The following is a 20,749-nucleotide window of genomic DNA, read 5'->3' on the forward strand; positions in this document are numbered from 1 at the left end:
GCGAGCACTTTCAAGTTTGCGAAAGGTATTTGGATCGGTTAAGTCGCCCCAATGTTCATAAGGCAGCAGTTTAAAACCTCGTCAGTCAGAAGATCGATCAGTGATGTATGTTATATTGTACACTTGAGAGTCAAAGACGGAACAACAGACTGCAATGCCCGCTGTCAAATTCAACTAGCAGTCGCACGAACCCTAATCTCGGCCCATTGTGTATAGTAACTTCAGCGCCCAGGTTTTATACGCCAGGATGACGTTGTCAAGTATACTGCCACGGAAGTACTTAGAAGAGCGTGCCACTAACTTTAGGGGTGGCCGACTGCTGTGATTGACTGAAATAGAGCGGGACTTGGTCCTGCCACAATTACTGGGGTCTACACACAGCTGTTTTGTGAGTGTCAAGGATCATAAATGAAGCTATTCGGGTAATTTTGTATGTAGGTGTCTGAATGCACGCTCACTTGTTCATCACGAATAAAAAAGTAAGATATATGACATTGCAAGGTGTGGTGATTTTTTTATGTTTCTCTATCTGACATGCATGGAGTGGCCCTGGTGTGTTGTGTAACTGAGAGCATGTAGCTGATTAAAATGTAAACAAGACCACATCAAAATTGCTGATACACATCGATTAAAACAACACTTGTGTAATGAAGTTCGTGGTGACGTTGAGATCTAATTGAAACTAAAATGTCAATATTATGAAGTAAGGGTATGATAAACATTATAGGCTGTTTGTCATAAACATTTTGAAATCGGAAAGTGAGAAGTAAAATACTTGTAGAAAAATGTATTGCGTCACTGTTGCTGAAATAACAGGCTATCGACTCAATGCCGGCGAACTGCAAATCGTCACTCACAGCCTGCAGGTAAAATGGTTAATCAGAGCTGGACGCTCTTGCCATTGTTCTAGGTCTAATTAGGTGCGACCATATCAGTTGTTAGTGTAGCTGTTCAGAATGTTTGTTTGCGCAGCTTATTACAGTGGGAACACTCAGTAAATATGCACTTCCTCAATTCCAAGGTTTGAATATTTAAGCACGTGGACTTGAGTGACACCAACGTTCAGAAACAACAATGCTAGAAACTTTTGCTCCAAGTACCACTACTGTCACTATTCAGTTTCAACGATCAACTCCAAGAGTAATTTTGAACGTTCTTGTGTATGTTATCCAAACACTCTACATTAGGTGCCATACAATAAATTCTTTGTTTGCCGTTCGCGTGCTGGTAGGATTTTCAATGGACGAAATCTGAAAAACAAACATAAATCGCCTGCTTGAAAATAAGGTGCGTTGTGGCCTTCCTTTGTTCGCAATGACGCAGGCAGTGTTTCCGCTGCCTGCTCGCAAAATCGCAAATGCGAGAAAAAAGTAGCGTTTGCCGAGAAGATTTAGGCAAATATTATCCAAACTTGCGGATCGAAAATTGCAGATGACGTCATCACTTTGTCTGTCCACGCGCTGTCCTGCATTCAACTTGAGAAGTAATACTTTATCTATGTGCATCCCCGACCTTATGCGTCAGAAGATCGTATTTGTAACACATACAGTAATGAATAAAATTGTTACGAAATAGCTAACAAACAAAAGTACCCTGTTTACCATGACTATTTGACTAAGATGTTACTAAGTTTTGGGTTGGACAACTTCGCACAATGTACCTACAGATTGCTCCGTGCACTGTGCAGTACAACGTCGTCACAGGCGTGCTGTTTACTTGGTAGTTTGTATAAGTATAGTTTATGCTACGTTCCGACGTTCTCTTCCGTAGAACGTCAGAACATAGCATAAACTACACTTATACAAATACCTAGCTCTGCATGACAGGGCTGTGTGTTACCGGCGTTATACGATGTGGTGGGAGGCCGTATACGCCGGTAACACACAGCCCTGCCATGCAAACAGCACGCCTGTGAGTGTCATCATCAACACTGAAGGATCGTAGTGACGGTGAAACTAAGCAAAAACGGCAAACTTTCGTTTTTGACTTTAGGCAGCTCCACCAATATTGGGGAGAAACCACCCCTAACACAGGTTGTAAGCGCAAAGTAAAGCTATGACATGGAAAGAAAGATTATTATCAGAGTAGGAAAGTCGACTGGAATTTGCAAAGTTAGGAACAGCTTTTTTTCAACGTAGAGCGAGTAAGGCACTCCTGAACGGCAAAAATGTTGGTAGTATTGCTGCCAACAAGAAAATATCTCTACTGACGTTAGGAACTTGTGTGAAGTGGCTTCCTTAAAGATGAATTCGCAAGAATTTTCAGTGTATTGTGACGTGATATTGTAAACAGATTTTCAGAGAAGGCGCTCGCTCGTCCGCAGAGTACAGTCGACGTACTTCCGCATTCATATTGTGCAAATGTGCAAGTCTTGTCGCGATATTTGAGCATTTAACTTGACCGTCAGTGAAACAAATGATGTTTCTCCATATCAAATCATTATGTGTTTTATATTTCGGGTTCTCTTTACGTATTAGACATGAACATTTGGATATATGATCCGTGATTTTCGCGATCCGTGGTATGATTCATATCAAGCTGGCCGTGAATAGGCACTGACGTTTTTGATGATGACCCCTGACCCAAGTGTCATCGATGCGCTGTGCGCTGCCAGTGTCCGAGCATCGCTTGTTAAATTCATAGAGCTACCAAAGCTCCATGCTAAATTCAAGCGTAAAGCAAATTTATCGAAAGTCTATAATGCACACATTTCTCAAGTCTAAGAGTATTTTACTTTTGAACTGCTATGAGAATGGATATCTAATTCGTTTGAAAAACTGGTATGCAGAAGCAGGTTTCGTGCCGTTGTCTATAGCGATATGTGCAGTACAGCATTGATAGCGATTACAGGTTTGTAACTATTAAATATAGCTGCATCGCATACGCCTAACTTTTGCCTCAGGACTAGTATTATTTGACACTTAAAAAGGAGGATTCGTACTCAAGGCTGTTATGATTTGTTCAGCTACCCACTCTTCTTACTGCAAAACTTGTAATCTTATAAAAGAGACTGTAGTTTCAACTTTTACCACGATGTTTAGCATTAATTGTGTCGTGAGTAACAACTCCATACTTTGTTATTGCCAGTAACTTTTGCATTTTAATATTGGAATTTTCAGGTTTTGAAGAACACCTTTTTGTTCTGCCCAACATTTTGAAATTCATAGTGTACAGGTCATCAAAACAACTAGTACTACGCCAAGAAAAATAAAACGTTTCTTTCTTATTCTAGACATATTTCAAAAATTATGTGGTGACGCGGGTTTCTTTTTTCATTCTTCAATCAACAACGCGGGAAAAAATGACAACATCATGATGCATGCAGAGACAAATGTACTGCAGCAGTGTTGCTTTATTATTTTTGTACAGCAACAGTTCAGCGGTTTAAGTGCAGCATTTGCACAGTTTTCACAGAGTAATATAAGAGTGAAATATGTATACAGTTCTGATCTGAATGTTAGTGTCAATTATTTGTACGGTTCTGTTTTATACATGCACTATCGTGATGTATTTTTTGCAGGTTTTTTCATGTATTTCCTCATTAGCAGAAAATAGGACGCAGAGGAAGAAAAAAACTTTATTTTTCTTGTCATCACATCAGTCTGTATGGCTGACAAGTGACCACACAATTAATGGACTTTTATTGTAATACTATTTCCCATTTGTCTATGACACACCACTTTTTAAAGTCATGTAAATGGGAAATGGGGAAAATGATCTTTGACACGAAATTTTCATGTATAACAACTAGTTCAAGGATATATCAACACATAGGACACATATTAAATTTACAGAATGAGCTAGGATGGTATACATCAATTTGGCTTAAAATACTGGTTCGCCTAGACATAAAATGATGTGGTGAGGCAGGAATTTGTTACTGTAATTTTTTTTTATTCTTCAATCAACAACACGGAGTTAAACATGACAACATCATAGGAATGCACGAAGACTGCACAGCAGTGTTGCTTAATTATTTGTGTATAACAACAGTTCTTTGATTAACTTAAGCGCAGCATTTGCACAGTTTTGACAGCGCAATATAAGAGTTACATATGAGTACAGTTCTGAATGGAATATAAGTGTCAATTATTTTTTTAAGCTTCTGTTTTATACATATACTATCGCCGAGTTTTTTGTGTTTATTTTGTTTTTTAATTATTTCCCCATGAGCAGAATAAAGGCTGACGCGGCGGATCTGAATTTACGGGCACGAGGATGACAGACAAAATTTTATTTTTCTTGTCATCACATCAGTCTGTATGGCTGACAAGTGACCACACAATCAGTGGAAATTTATTGTAATGCTATTTCCCGTTTGTCTATGACACACTTTTCAAAATCATGTAAATGGGAAATGAGAAAAATGATCTTTGACAGGAAATTTTCACTTATAACAACTAGTCAAAGGATTTGTCAACACATAGGACACATGGTAAATTTCCAGAATGAGCTATGATGCTCTACATCAATTGTACTTAAAATGCTTGTTCGCTCTCTCTGTCAAGCATACTTTTCACAATCATTTCACATGGGAATTGAGATGCGTGAGCTTATAAATGTATTTTCACGTGTTAACAACTAGTCTAAAGATTTCTCTACACATGAAACACATGGAAGCTCAAAATTTGCACATTGTATCATCAATGCAAGTACTTTCAACCATGGCAACCGCTTGGGCCCCGCCAACGCTGCTTGCAGCTTTAATTTACTCTGTTGTTACTAATACAGTATTTTTATGTTACAACAAAACACACTTGCTAAAGAGACAATAACCAGTTATGACTGTGCAGTGAGATGGATGTCACCATAGTTTTCAACTTCTTTCATGTTTACAAAATTTGCTTCTTATACTAGGTTTTGGGTTTGCTGGTACCAACTAAATTCTTGTGTTGAAGTCAGACCACATCAGTAAACAAATCAGAATAAAATAAAATTATTGCGCAGTGGTGAGATTTAAGTTCTATGCACAAAGGTACTTTCATTAAGGTGGTATGTACCTCGAAGTAAAAGACTTGGAACTTTTGCTCAAACTTTCCTCAATGAAACGTTAAACCATTCTTTTATCACATAAAGAAACCAAATCAGGTGTCACCATGCAGTTTGGTTTTAGGGGAATAAATTACCAAACATTTACTGATAAATGAAATTCAAAATAGCCGCCATCCCTGAGTGGGGAAAATAAATTTTTTCCATTTGAAAAAACTAGGATGGTGAAAATTTTCTTCCTTCAAGAGCTTTAAAATGAGCACCCAAAAGTGGTAGATCAGAAAAGAATTGATAGAATTTGCGACTTTGAAAAGTCTGAAGCACATTCTACCTTAAAGGGCCAATGGCTGTGATTTTTTATGCAATTTGCATGTCCAATTCCAGAAAACCAGTGCATTGTCTTCTTCTGTCTACAAGAGTATTTTGAAATACAATGCATTAGCATTGCCGTCACGAGGAATCCTGTATGATATACAATGTTATTGTTGAGTCCAGAGTGGAATTCGTCAACAATAACATCGGACACTACACACACAGACAGGCCATGCCGACAATTAAGTTAAAAATTAGGGATTTCAACATGATTGAACACAAAATGAACCAAAAGTAGCAAATACATTGAAAGTAATGACCATTGGAGCTTTTAAAGAGCTAAGATGGACAATATTCACACTTAAGGTAGGTAGATCGCGCCTCGGGGACAGATATTCGGACTCTCAAACTTTTACAATTCTTTTCTGATCTACCACTTGTGGGGGTTCATTTTAAAGCTCTTGGAGAAAGAAAAATTTCACCGTCTTAGTTTTACGAAAATCCAAAATTTAATTTTTTCCCATAGAGTTAACACAGGGATGGCGGCCATTTTGAATTTCAAAAATCGCAAAATGTTGGGTAATTTATTTCGCTAGTTCAAAAATTTGCACGGTGACCCCTGATTTTTATTGTTGATTTGGTAAGAGAATGGTTGAAAGTTTCGTTTAGGAAAGTTTGAGCAAAAGTCTCACCATCGAGGCGCATACTACCTTAAGGGGACATAAGCTGTAACTTGAGGCAAGTTTTTCAGTATTCTGCTTCTGTATATCAACTACCGTGTCTTACCCTAATCCCTTTGTCATGCTGGAATTTCAAGTATTCTCTTTGTCAACACAGCTTGTATGTGTGTAGTGATCATTGTTTATTGTTTACAAATGAATTCTAGTCCGGACTTGAATACAATTTTCAACAATAACAATGTAGATTATACTCATATAGGTTGTGTTGATATGCTAAATACTTCGCATTAAATTACAGTTCAGGGATTCAATGCAGAATGTGTAGGGAAACCACAAAACAAAACTCCTGAAAAAATAGCCAAAAGATACAGCTTATGGAGCTTTAAAGACAGCAGTCATTCCAATGTTCATACATCACCCTCGAGAAATTTTTTTTTTCAAGGGTGTATAGTTCATATGACATCACACATCTGCACGGGAAAGTAACACACAACTCCAGCTTACAGTCTGTTATTGTTTATTCTCATACTCCCTTTTACATTTTTTTTTGTGTTTATGACTACAGCACTTAAAATATATAACAGTTTTAATTTTTCTTACAAAAAAAAAAGACTGTAGGGTCTGATTGCACAAGTCAACCAACCTGTCAATGTCATTGGCTGCCATTGTCACATGACCAAGTACAGCCAATAAGCTGAGCAGAGTCACAAAGAGAGAGATCCAAAGATCTGGCATTATTTTGGGGTGAGGTGGGGATTGGAGGATAGCAAGGTTTATTGCGCAGGGGGGCATTATTTTTGTGAGAGCACCAAGGAAAGTCAGATCTTTGGAGAAGATGAATAACAATAGAAGAATATTATATACAGAGTTATTGACATCCTAGGCAAAAGGTGGCCTTTACAAAGACTGATTTTGGCAAACAGAAGTCAAAACCATAAAGCAGTTGTAAAACTGATGACAGAAACTGAACAGCTGCACTGGGGGAGGAGGATGTCAGTGGTTCTAGCAAACAGAATTTCTTGACATTACTATTGTATGTGACGAATTTCCCACAACATTCAACTGCATCATGGCTTTTACAAGACTCCGTGGGATTTACTTTTTGGACAAGTTTGGCATTTATATACACTCTACTTTCTTGCAAGTACTCTCCAACGCAAAAGTTATCATCTGGTGTGGACAGATATATAGACTTCTTGATTGTTTGCTTGTTTTTTGTCAGTTTTTTTTTTTTGAAGTCTATCAATCTTACCTTTCGAGAGACATTGGTTTGAAAGAATTTCCAAGGCAAAGTCACTCAACGCAATTTAATTTGTCCATGAGTACTGACTGTGATGTACCATAAGATCTACACAACTCAAAACTAGCTACGCAGTGGCTGTACATATATCAACTGTGAAATGTAATTCCAGAAACATTCAATGTTGCACGCAATATGAAGAAGAAGGAGAAGATAAGTATTGGTCCAACAAAGATAATAGGAAGCACTGAATATTTTTTGCACTGGAATTAAAAAAACCCTGACATTGATACTAGGTATGTTTTCAATGACCCCACACTAACATGAAGGTCTTGCAAAAGCCATAACACACTGTTTGATAAAGGGGGCCATTTCCTTTTGAACTCACACAATCAAACAATGAAAGGTTCAGGGACACTTTGAACCCTGTGTTCCAAGGGTAACATCTCTGCGTGAAGTCGAGGTCAATAGGTCACCCGAGGGTTAGAGTTCAAAATTGCGACGCTATCGTAAATCACACTGCGATTGAACAAATCGTAATGATTGCCTTTCAAGGAAACTATCTCAACAACAGCAAAAGCTTGAAGCATTAACCCTTTCACCACCATGTTTGTCCCAAATCCATTGTTTTCTATGGTAAAGTTGGACCTGTACACAGGGAACTGGGGGTGAAAGGGTTAAGAAGCAAGAGTTTCTTTATCATTTCTTTGAAAACTTTCAACAATAAATTATAGTACAAAAACAATGCATAAAGTTCCTTCTCTTCCTCTTCAATATAATAAAATAAAATTGCTAAGTTTTCTTGACAAACATATCCTTTTGTAAACATTGTAATGAATAAATGAAACTGGTCACCTTGTCAGATACAGGAGAAAGGAGAAAAAGAAAAAAAAAAAGATAGACTTGTCTTGAATAAAAATCAATTCAATTTTTATGTAGTTGTTTTTAAGGTCCCAAAGAAAGAAAGGAAAAAAAATATGATGAATTTGACAGGCAACATGACCAAAATTTGTACAAATATAATTCCTATATGAACACAATATTTTCTTCGCCAATGCCACCAAGTGTTAGGTAGGTTTGTTGACGTTAATGGAAGCTTTCTGCGCCTCATAATATTTCGTTGAATATTCTTTAAGTTCTACTTATTTACACAGCTAGACTGTCCTGCATTGATGTTATTTTTTTCAAGAAAAAGAAATTAAATAAAAAAAATTTTTTTAAAAAGGAAGGAGTTGTAAATACTGCTGAACTGGTATCGATTTTAGAGTTTCTTGGTCCACTTTGTGAGAAAGTATTCACCGATCACAATCTTCCCCGGATCTGTAAGTGTAAATTTTTTTGTATTATCTACTGTTGGCCTAAGGGCCAGCTTGGGTTAGTCCGGTTTCAGTATTGACACCTTTGGAATAAATTCTATCTTTAGTACCTGGTAAAGAAAAAAAAAAGAGAAAGAGCTTTGTCAGCAAATTCCAAGTTCTGATGTAAATCTCTCATGGTACTGTAAGTCATCAGCTACGCACAGCTTAGTACACAACTTTTCTCAAAAATATGACTCTTTGTAAATACTCTAACAGATGAAACTGCAAACTTCAATATTAATATACATCTGATATTATAACTTGTCATGTTGCCTCCTAACAACTTGACAACCTTGAATGCTAGGCCTTTCAAGCACCCCTATGAATTCACATATACTTTTAGAGCTGAAAAATTCTGTCCAGATCCTTTACATGTTCAAAGTATGTTTGTTACAGCAATTAGATACATTGAGGTAGTAGTCATGGGGTTATTAAACTTCCCAAATTTTCAATTTTCTCTCTAAGTTGCCAGTTTCAGAAACATACAGATTTAACACGGACAATTATCATATTACAGTATTCTCTGGCTGGTCAAATGTTCATGAAACAATGTTCAGAGATATTGGTAGTTAGTACCTGTACGCATCTGCGTGAAAGTTCAAAGTTTTTGCCGGTACTTTGCTGAAAGACACCTTGAACTATACACGATAAAGAATGAAAATTCAAGGTCACAGTGCGTACACAAGAAGCAAATAATCTCAATTTCTTTAATACTCTCCTCCTTTATACTTAATTTCAAAATGGCTCTCACTCTCCGAGTTAAATTTCTACTTGAAAAATAAACATTTTTTATATTTCATGAAAAAAAATGGTGAAAGATAATTTTCTTGGCAACTTTGAGTCAACACAATTTCAAGACCAGTAAAGAAGTAAAACCTTGGAGGTTTGAAAAATCTAACTGAGCAGCACATTCTTTTCCTTAACTTACATATTCCATCATATTACTGGAATCACATCGTTGTTTACATAACACCCAATGGAGTCCTAATTTATGATATAGATGACTGTTTTCCCAATCTAGTACTTTTTCTATAGAATGTTTTGTCTGCAAAAAGAAAAACATTTCAAAAAATAAAGAGGGTTTTGTGAGATACATTGAATAGCTGTGTATTGTTAAATATATTTGATGATGAAAAACAGAAAGAAGAAAGATTACAAATTTGATTACTCAATATTGCGACATCTTAGTCTACAGTGACATTACATGGACATTTATGTGCTCATGTGCTTTTGTAACTTCATCACGTAATATTTCAACATCTTCATAACCTGTAAATTTATACTCCTGGGCCTTTGTAACTTCCTGGTAACTCCCCTGTGGCAATCGCATAACTGTGAGTTTCCAGTATCAATACTGTTTGTAGCGTGACAATGATAAATGTTGCAACGGTGAAGACAATTCAGTTACAGGCAAGAACAGTTTCTGCATATCGGTAGTTTGAAGTTTCAACTGTATATTCAAAACACCTGTGAAAATGAAAAGACTGGGAAAAATTTCCCAACAACGCTTACCCTTTTACTGAGACATATAACAGGCCACAGGGAACATCCTAAGGTACAACAACAGCATATACAACCACAGAATAACCATTTGACATTGACGGGCAATGTTTTTCTTAAAATGCTATTTACTCTACTGATAGTGCTCTTGTATTCCTCTGGTGCCACCTGTGTGGATGAAGGAAAAGACAATTTTAACCCTTTCATCACCATGGTTTGGCCCAAGCCCATTGTTATCAATGGTGATTGTGGACCTGTTTATTGAGAATCAGGGGTGAATGGGTTAAAAGGGGTGAAAAATGGTTCAAATAATACTGAAGGATTCAAAGTTCTTAGTGTAGGGTTGCTAAGGGAAATCTGTAGTATCCAAGTATTGTGGTTTCATTTATACCTCAATGATGTAACTATGGATGTACCAATGTACACTTGCTTGATATAGAATGCGTGACATCACAGAAATGCTGATGTGACGAGAAAGATTTGAGAAAAATTCTGCGATTATAATCTGCTGAAAACCTCAGGTGTCTGTTTTCAAGGTGCATATACAGTATCTTCCTCATTCCAGCACTCCTCAATTCCTAGATCTCACATTGTGCTTGTTGATGTTGAATATTTAGGCAATGTAAGTCCTTCGCCCTCCTTTGAAACAATGTAGTTATATCCAGCTAAACAATTTGTTTAGCGATAAAGCTGCCGAAAAACTGTCCCATTTACTTTTTCTCCCCAAATCTCAACAACTGAACAGATTTTTTCAATAATCTATGCTCATGCATGTTTTTTCACAGCAGCATCTAACATTCAGTAAAATTTGTACAAATGGATTCAAAATTGACCAATTTGGTAAGTTTTCAAGTCTGTGAATACAAGAGTACAAAGAAAGTGGCATAAAATAGTACTATGCACAACTCGAGTCCTTTAGCATCACCCTATTAACAAATCATCATCATACACAACATTTTTAACACACCATGGTTTTGTAGCCGCACTAAGCATATGGATTGAAATCTCTGAGGATAAAATACACAATTCTGTTTATTTAGGTTTTACAGAGTGTTATTGTCCCAACCTGCACTCTTTTCAGTATAAAGAGACAATATACAAAACTCAGGCGGAACCATTCCTTCGCAGAATCACTGCTTCCTGAGGTTAAAACCACTTGGCTGTTTGAGAGCTTCAAACACTCAATCAGTAACTTCAAATTATCAAATGCTACTGTGTTTGTTCATTGGAATTGTCGGACCTGTCATCACTGGGGAACCGGGAACAGCACCCTCTTTCTCTCAAGTGGCTTGGGTTCACAACTACCGCATCCCTTTTAGTTGACAGGAAGTCCAGGAAGTGATGAACTGGCACTTCAAACTATCTCTGAAAAGTTCAGTTTTATGTTATGTCATCTATAGTTTGTGAGTACTCTGAGTAAGCATGTTTACCGTACCGTACTTTTTAAATATCATAAATACATGTTAATGCTCACCACTGTTCATTGTTTGGAACTAGAAATAGGGATATTTTTTGGAAAAATCTGAGGCTATAGACAGACATTAAACAAAGTTAATTTTGGCTTTCACAGAAAACTATTAAAAATACATTGCAAAAGTAGGAAGTACACGGTAGTTTGCAGTTTAGTTTCAATACAGGCTTGAAATATCACTATCTAAACATTCTTGTAACTTTTCCTTGAAATGACCTACTATTCATTCATTCACTGTAAATATATATGTAAGCATTAGTTTCCCGGAAGATGCCATCTCAAACACAGCTTGAGCATCAGTGTTCAAATGGTTGAACAGATATCCTTGGATGGACGCCAGCTGATAAAACTGAGTCAAGCTGACAGAGAGGTCTGTAGTTGCTTATTTAAGTGTAGAAAAGACGATAGGAAACACTAAATGTCATGACGTCAGTACACAGTGTCAAAACCACGTCATGAAACCCATCAATGTAAACTGTTCAGAGGATTTACAAGGTCATCTGTAGATAAACACAACTGGTGCAAGAGATTTATACAGCCATGGACAGTCACGACGCTAGGCTACAGCAAAACTTAGGTTACAGTACTCAGGGTTAGCTTGTCTAACAGGAAGTGAAAACATAGAACTGTACTTTTTGATGTTATCTGATAATCGCTGACTGAAATCTTTTTCATTTTCAGTTTTTATTGTACAGGTATACTACACAAACGGTACCAGGGAAATTAACTGGAAGAAATGCATGCATAGAACATCTACATGTAAGCTTTAACTATGTCAAAACCATGATAAGCCAGCACTTCTATCAATAATACCATTCATGCACTGAGAAATTCCCCTCACACCAATTCAGTCATTGCAAGCTTGTTATCAGAATAGGTAAGAACTGCCTATCACCTTCCTGGGGCAGGAAATTCTTAGCTGGGCTTGGTGAAACTTTACACAGTTACCTGTCTGATAGCCAGGTGAAAATATTATCTGATTTCTTAGTTTGTTGAGAAAACCTGGATGTACTGCATGCACCACATACAACCATTTTCAGTAATAGAGCGCGAAGCCACTGCAGTGAACTGCAATAAAACTGCTCACACTAATTAGTTTCAGCTGTAGCCAGCTGGCAAAGTCGACAACATTGTATGTCCAATGCAGACAGTTTGTCTGGGGAAGTTGAAATAAAAAAGATTTGTACATGGACCAGTGCATGGTAATGTTACATTGTATCTTAATCTTGAACACAGGGTGCCAATCGTAAACTCTCATTTACAACTCGAGCCTCAGACAGAGCTAGTTTTGCCTTTGTACAAGCAGACTTTTTGGTCTTTATCAAGTAGCCTTGTTAAACACCAAAGTGGCCACGGCTACAGCTGAACTAATTAGTGTAAGCGGTTTTATTGCAGTTCATTGCAGTGGCTTCGCGCTCTATACTGAAAATGGTTGTAATTGTAAGGACAGGTAAAATTTTCCTTGGGCAGGTGACTTTCAAAAGTTACCTGCTAGAATGCCTTGTTGTGATTTTTCTAAAATCTCTCCATTGTTGTAACAAGGCCCTGACCTTCCATAAAATGTTGTATACATTGTATCTTTCAGGGATGATCTGACTCTAACACACTCAAAAATCTCACCATTTATGTTTTAAAAACAGTGCCCCACTTAAATTTTAGTCTAGAACCTAGTCATTGGTCTGAAATTTTGCAAACAGACATAAGATTTGAAACCTACAGGTAGTTTATAGACCAGTAAAAGAACTGCACGGCTTATGTTGTAAGTTATTTGTTTTCAAGTAAAATAAAGCATCATACATTTGCTGTCAAGAAGAACAATAGTATTATGCATGAGATAAATGCCTAATGGAATGTCCGACTTGTAACTTTGACTATTTCAAGGCATCCAATACTCATTGCCTTTAGTGGGTGCTTCTATGTATACACTTAGGATGGATTCATGGGACTTATCAGATGATTGCAGGATCTTTTCAGGCAATCTGTTTGCAGTTTCTCAGGTTGTCAGATCCATGTTGTCATACTACATATTTCTTCGAAATCAGAAGAAACGTTGATGTGATATTGTATGATTATGGCCACAAGAAACCCCATTTGAAGCCCCAGTCACTGTTACGAGAACGTCATAATGACGATTTTATGGAAATACTTAAAAGTATGAAATACTGAAAAAAAAAACTTACACAGTGATAAAGAAAGGGGACTTACCTTGGCTGCAAGTCCTGAAGGAAATTCTGTGTCAAATCTATTACTTAGTCCAAAACTGAAAATAAATGAGGAGTGATTAAAACAGGTAATACGCACAAATGTATCTTCATTGACATTCTGATACCTATGATGTAAAATTCGACCAAATCTCCTAGCACTGCCACATGTACTACATTGTATATATTGGTGAAATAGCTATGTGTAATCTGAACAGCTTAAATTTATTAGATATCAATAAATATAGAATATATATTATCCTGACCATTTAAAAAAAACTTTTTTATGTTAATATTCATCCTTGTGATATCCCACATTAAATCTGAATATTTGACAGCATAATGAACAACAAGGATTTTATACTACTATAAGAGTATAAGAAGAATGTTTTCAAGCCCACATTTTACGCCCACTCAATATGTACATGTTGAAGTGTTATTCTTGCAAGTACCGTATCTTTAATATTATCTGCCTGTGTATCACATACAATATATATTAGGACAAGAGGGAGAAGAATAGGGTGGGAATGAGTTGACAGTCTGGATTATAATATTCTAAAGGTCAGCAATTACTAATCAGGCTGTTATGTCATATTTGAGTAATTGAATGCTTTGGTTTTCTCTAGAGATGCTCACTGATCAAAGGATTCAGCGATGCATTGACGTTTCAGGAACTTGATATGCAGTGCATTCAAATGAATAAAATATAACTAAATGAAATGCATACGGTTGAGCTGGTTGTCAATCTATACAGCCAGATGGAAATCAAGTACATTTTATCCCTAAATCACCTTGTACAGAGGCAAAAACAATTACATTTGCCGATCACTGTATCTTTTGATAATAATTTCCTTATTGTCATTCACATACACAGGTGAACTTTGTTCTTTACCCAAAGTACATTCAAATACAAAGGTATCAAAGAAGCAAACAATATATGTACAACATGCAATTTGATTATTGATATATGACACCAAGTCCAGACCGTAAAAAGCCGTACGAAATGCCTGTTCCGTAACACATACGGTTTCCAGGCGCCCCATCCCTGTGGCTGTATCTGCACGTTCACTGTTGAACGGTTCAAGGGATTCATTGGACGAGTGCCAGAACATGTCTCTCACGTGCTCTGTACGTATGTGTAGTGCACGCACACACTATTAGAACATGCAGAAGAGCGTCTGACATAGCGTTCCACACTGGCGCTATAAATCGGAAGAAAAATTGTTGACACTGCACAAAAACAGCCACCACTCTGACAATTTGATGCCCCAGTAATGGATGTTAGATGTATAATAATAAGGTTATTACGAAAATACCACAAAGGATGCACTCGGACATTGGCGCCACGCATCGCCCTATACTTAGCGTTGGGCGATACGCTGCACCAATGTCCCTTTGCTCATAATAACCTCATAATATCCATCACAAGTTACAGGAAATGGAGCTTACCAGTATATCATGGACATAAACTGTAACAACAAGTATATGTCATGACTCCTAATGATTTTCAGAGTAAATACTATTATCAAGTAGCTGTATATTTTGGTGATTTGTTTTCACTATTTTTATTTTTATTTCATACGTCACATTGCCAGTTCTTGCTCTACTACCAAAAGCGTGTTACAACATCCAGTGGATACTGTTTAGTGTGCAAATGCAGTTTCTGTATATACATGTATGTAGAATGCACTGTTATTGTTTACATTTAAATTATCTTTCAGATCAGAATTCAATTGACATCAATAACAATGCAGTTTACACATGTACAGGCTAATTGGACAAGGTGAACCGTTTGTATTTTACTATGCTTTGGGGAGTAGAACAGGAAACTGAAGTTGACATAAAAATGAAAATGGTGAAAAAAAGATCATCAAAAGTTACAGCAAACTACTGCTCTTTAAGTTTCCCTGTTTCCCATTTGCCTGTACAGAGGGCTACATGTAGCCTTGCCACAGAAAACAACAACGTGATACACAAAATTTGTACGTGATTGGATGAACTGCCTTTGATCGTACAATAGTAAAACAAAAACATGGAAAGGTGTAGAAATTCCTAGAACTGAGGAGCATTCACATGGATATTTCTTTCGATTGTTTGAAGTGAAGTATCATGCATAAATATCATAACATACTAGTGTTCTATGCAAATTACCCCAAGTTCAATGACATACATGTATTATGTGTATCATGACAAACCTTCATGAAAGTCATCCAATTCAGTGTCACACTATACAATACAAAAACCAGTTACATCATATGAATTACTCATATTCCTCAACAAACTTGACATTTCATAATCTGCCTGGTGTCAACTTTAAGTAGCCTTATATGGGCGAGGGGTGACAGTAATCAGATATGCGTGGGATAGCATGCTGGGTCAACTTTTTTTGAAAAATACCGTAATCCATATGATTTCATATAAAAAATGGACATAATTTTGTTGTATACTAGTAACGAGTACAGTCTTTCAAAATTATGTGGCATAAACCTAAATTATCTAGTTATATAAAATTTAAATCACTTTATAAAGCTAGAAAAATATGGGTATCTTAATTTAAGTTGTAGTCAACAGTCTCTGTTCGCTCAACTTCATATGGGTATTTTACCCCTCTGTATAGAGATAGGAAGGTTTAGAAACGAACCACTGCATGATTGTATCTGTAGATTTTGTGATGAGAATATTGTAGAGGATGAATGTCACTTTATATTTGGATGCAAACAATATCAGCGACTACAACATACATGTACAGCACGTACATGTACCTTGGGACAATTCTGGATATATTTCGTGATAGACCAATAAAAGATACACTTAAAGTAACACCTGTTTTCTAATGTTATAAGTAGTTTGTAACATTTATTGAAAACATTTCATATTACGAAAAGAGGCTTTGTACATGGATTATAATGCCCTTGCCTTTATCTTGCCCTCACTCACTTGTTTGTATATTTTATCATAGACAGTGGAGTGGTAGACTATGATTTTATATGTGTCTTTCATGCCTTCAACTGCCTGTACTGTTTAAAGGCCTGTGTTGGTGTCAGATTGTCTTGCAAGGAAATTTCCTTTAGATTACAATTTCAATGGAAAACAAAAGGCTATGACACTTCCATAATCCTCTTACAGGCTAGAACAAACTTGATCCCAGGAATCACTGAAGTCCATGGCCTTTAGGTTAATCAAATGGTGACTTACTGGTATAAGCAAATTGGACAGGCAAGTCACAATAAAACACAATTACTACTCCTACTACTACAATGAAAACATGAAAAAGTTACCAGCAGATGAGAAATTTGATCTTTTGTCAGTGAAACAGACTTGTAACAAAGCTTTCCAATCTTCTTGTCTGCAATGTTTATTTGTTCTCAACGCATTGAACTTCTCTCCTTCCCTCCAGTAATTTTTAAAGCAATGGTAGATGGGTACATGTGTGTGCACTGGAGAGTGCAAAGTCACTACATCACTAGGTAATTCCCTTAATCCCATGTCTACGTCTTCATCCATGATTTTCTTTGCTTCGTGATTGATTTCAAGAATTTCAGACTGTTATCTTAGAAATGCATCTGACGTTGCTTGATTATCTTGTCAATGCACTGAAGGCTAAACAGATTTACAAAAGTAAACCATGACAAATAAGGGATCACGATATTATCATGGTGTTGAGTAATCCCTCATCAAATGCCAGCACACTGTCAATAAGACAGGCGGATGTACCGGTAACAGGACTATGATGAGACACGTCTGTCATGTGATTATCTATCCAGTATCCTCTATGAGCTACTGTTGCACTCTGACTTACAGGTAAAATCTCCCCAGGGAGTTTTTTGAACACTTCAAATCTTTATGACACTCTTTTCGCTGCTGCTTGCGTGGACTCATTTGAAGCCTATAGAGTACATAAAGTTTTAACAGAATTCTGTTCATGATTATCACAAATTTTATTTTCCCTATGAGAGTTGCTTTGGGCTATGGCCACCATTTTGGATTAAAACGTACATACATTGTGTATATAAAAGTAAACTTTCGTTAATCCCCCATACCAACAGTGGCCTCTAGTTTTTGATTATGTTCTTGATTATGAAACAAAATGCTTTGCTTCCTAGGGGAAAGTGTAAGCAGGTGTGTAAAACTTTCTATGTGCAGGTACATTACCTGAGCAAGATGGTACAGTACATCCTTATGACCTATATGTACCTAATATACATGCATTTCAGGCACGTTTGTATGGTCAAAAAGACCCCTGAGACACATAGCACATATACACAAAGGACACTCGTTGAGCATTCACATTGATGTGTATATTGTATGTCCGTACATGGTGAGGACATGATTTTTCAACAATCAGCAAAGTGAAGGTTTTGCAGTTCTCATAGGAGGGACATCCACTCACAATTAGACCCTCACTACTAAGCTGAAGAAGACTCCCACTCAGTGTGTCATGAAAGATACATTTTCACCCTTTAATCTTCACTATACTCTATGTTAACATTCGTTTGACTTCACATTATTATGCTGCATACATTCATAATGTAAGCATCAATTTCACTTAAATCTCCAAGCACATCCGTAGATCTCTATTTCTCAGACAAAATAAAACTGGAAACAGAAAGTCAACTCCCATGTAGAGTATTATTCTATCAACCTGAATGTTTCAGGAAATGGTGTGAATGTTAAAAATAATGAAGAGATTCCATAATATGTAAACAGGTGGCTGTCTGGGTAAAACACAGATTTCATTTTATTCTGGTGTGTTCAACAGATATTATATCTTTCTTTCAGTTTACACATGATTATCTTGAATGTACATGTAATTAATGGTACATTTACAGAGGTTTTCTGCTCACAGTGTATATTTTTTTAAAATCATGTCTATGAACAGGAATGCCTGATGACATTGTTTGGATCATACTATACAAATAACCGATGCAAAATTACAAAAAAATGTACTATATACTTTAACAAAATCTAAAAGTAGCGGTTGCAGTCAACAATTACGGAGGAGATTGGCCAGGAAGCCATACTCATACAAAGGATGACTCACTCAGTGCCTTTGTACACTCAGTGATATCAATGCGGCCAATGTCATTTCCTTTCTACAATACAACCTACAGGAACACACACAATCACATTGAGCAATAGTGTTTGTCACTCTTCATCAGTACCTGGAAATACAGTGAGTACTTTAGGCTATTTGTCGGAACAATAAAATAAATGTCATAATTATGATACAGTACTTGCATTTTTGGATTTAACTTCTAGAGCTATCCATGTAAAACCCTTCAGCAGATGGAAAATATACTCGCTTCCCTTCTTTTACACATTCTTGACTTTACAACCTATTAGGAAATTCTGCTGGTAGAGACTGTTTTACAGTTTGATTCTTTAGACTTCAAATATTGGTTCTTTCGTAACCCCATTCACATTTACACACAGGGCTGTGATTTATGATACAAAGCCGCATTTGGTGCATTTTCCTCAAATACAATAACAGGGGAGCACAAGCACTGTCCATAAAATGGAAGTACAGCCCTCTCAGCCTATGGAACCTACTCTAAGCATGGAGGTAGTAGATCTCTACTACCTCCATGCTCTAAGCTAATAATATAACACTAAGCAGCAAAAATAATATATTAGATGTCAGCTTGAACATTATCCTCATACTGTAAGCTCTCGGCTTCCCGTGAAAGGATTAATAAACAACGTAATGTTCGCTTCAAGGGACTGACCATGGATGTAAAAGGGACTGACACACTTAGTTATATTTTCTGTGACATAAAAAAAGGTTTAACTCCACTTCAGGACAAAGTTGACGGATAGTACAACAGGCTAGGTGGAAGCTTGTGTGGGTTTCCAAAATGCAGGAGATATTGAGTGAGGAAAATTTGGCAGGCATTACTAGGCCTGTGTTTTGGGAAATGAAGTGACCTTTCTGAGTATTGTGTCATCTGATTTCGTCACACTTCGGTAACAAGATCATCGTCCGATCAAGGTACCGGTACGACCGACCCGGATGGGGGTACCGGATAGCGTCTGTATGTATCACAGTATTAGATAGATTTATACGTCAAACATTGAAGATTCCCAAATGAAATGATTAAATGCGTCCATTTAAAACTTATTTTACCTTTTACCGGTTTTTAACCATCTAACCTCGGCAAATGCCGGTGTGTGACAATATCCCGAACTGAGTGTCGCCACGGCACGAGTGGGGTAAAGCAATGAAGCATTTAGCGATTGTTTCCTTTGTCCCTGTGACCCGAATTTGCGTATACATCACAAACTGAACAGCCAGAGTAAGCTTATCAGTTCGCTGTGTGAATAAAAAGTGTTTGAGAAGGCAGAAACGAAGGAATGACGCAGAAGCAATGTGTTCATCTTTGTTGTCATTGTGCTAACCGAAAACAAAGACGTACAAACAGCTGGGTCACTCATACGCACTAGCTTTCGGCTTTCTGTGTATTTTGTAATCGTTCAAGTTGTTTCTGTACTTACACTGTGACATGTCCTGCTCCCTTAACTATTATAGGGTCCGGAACCATACTTAAGTAATCTTCCTCGTGTAAGCCATCGTTTTCTTCGTCGTCTTCTTCATATATCGCATCCATTAGATCCGCCATTTTGATTTTCAGAACTTCTCATTGAAATCTCGCGAGAAAACCTGCAATCTGCCGATTGCGAGAAATCACTGTAAACTTTCGTTTTTCTCTCCAAACAGCCATAATGCCCTAAAAATACATACTGTAAAAGTTAAGGATTTCTCATGAAATACATGTTTGATTTTTGATTTTTGTTCGAATGCACGTTGATCTTTGACCTTCAAATTTTAAAGGTTGACTGCACGCCTAATAGTCGTAGGAAGCCGTCATTATTTACCGGGGGGGGGGGTCACTCAAAAAATGAAAACTTCAAGGGGGGTTCTCAAAATGAGGAGAGGAAGAAGTGAGGGGAGGTACTCCATTTTTTGTGCAAAATAAATTGAAGGACCTCTCAGATTGCAC

At 37.0% G+C, this 20,749-nt stretch overlaps 1 protein-coding gene across 1 annotated transcript; it reads right to left on the reverse strand.

Moving 5' to 3' along the window:
• Nucleotides 1-8,551: 8,551 nt before the first annotated feature.
• LOC139131543 (cysteine-rich hydrophobic domain-containing protein 2-like) lies at nucleotides 8,552-20,402 on the reverse strand. Its single transcript, XM_070697634.1, has 5 exons — nucleotides 20,244-20,402; nucleotides 13,756-13,810; nucleotides 10,092-10,247; nucleotides 9,508-9,624; nucleotides 8,552-8,647 (listed from the first exon to the last, which is right to left on the reverse strand). Exons 1-5 carry the CDS (start codon nucleotides 20,366-20,368, stop codon nucleotides 8,597-8,599), a joined length of 504 nt encoding a protein of 167 aa, XP_070553735.1. The 5' UTR covers nucleotides 20,369-20,402; the 3' UTR covers nucleotides 8,552-8,596.
• Nucleotides 20,403-20,749: the final 347 nt, after the last annotated feature.

The sequence above is a fragment of the Ptychodera flava genome, chromosome 4, assembly GCF_041260155.1.
Source record: "Ptychodera flava strain L36383 chromosome 4, AS_Pfla_20210202, whole genome shotgun sequence".
Lineage (NCBI taxonomy): Eukaryota > Metazoa > Hemichordata > Enteropneusta > Ptychoderidae > Ptychodera > Ptychodera flava.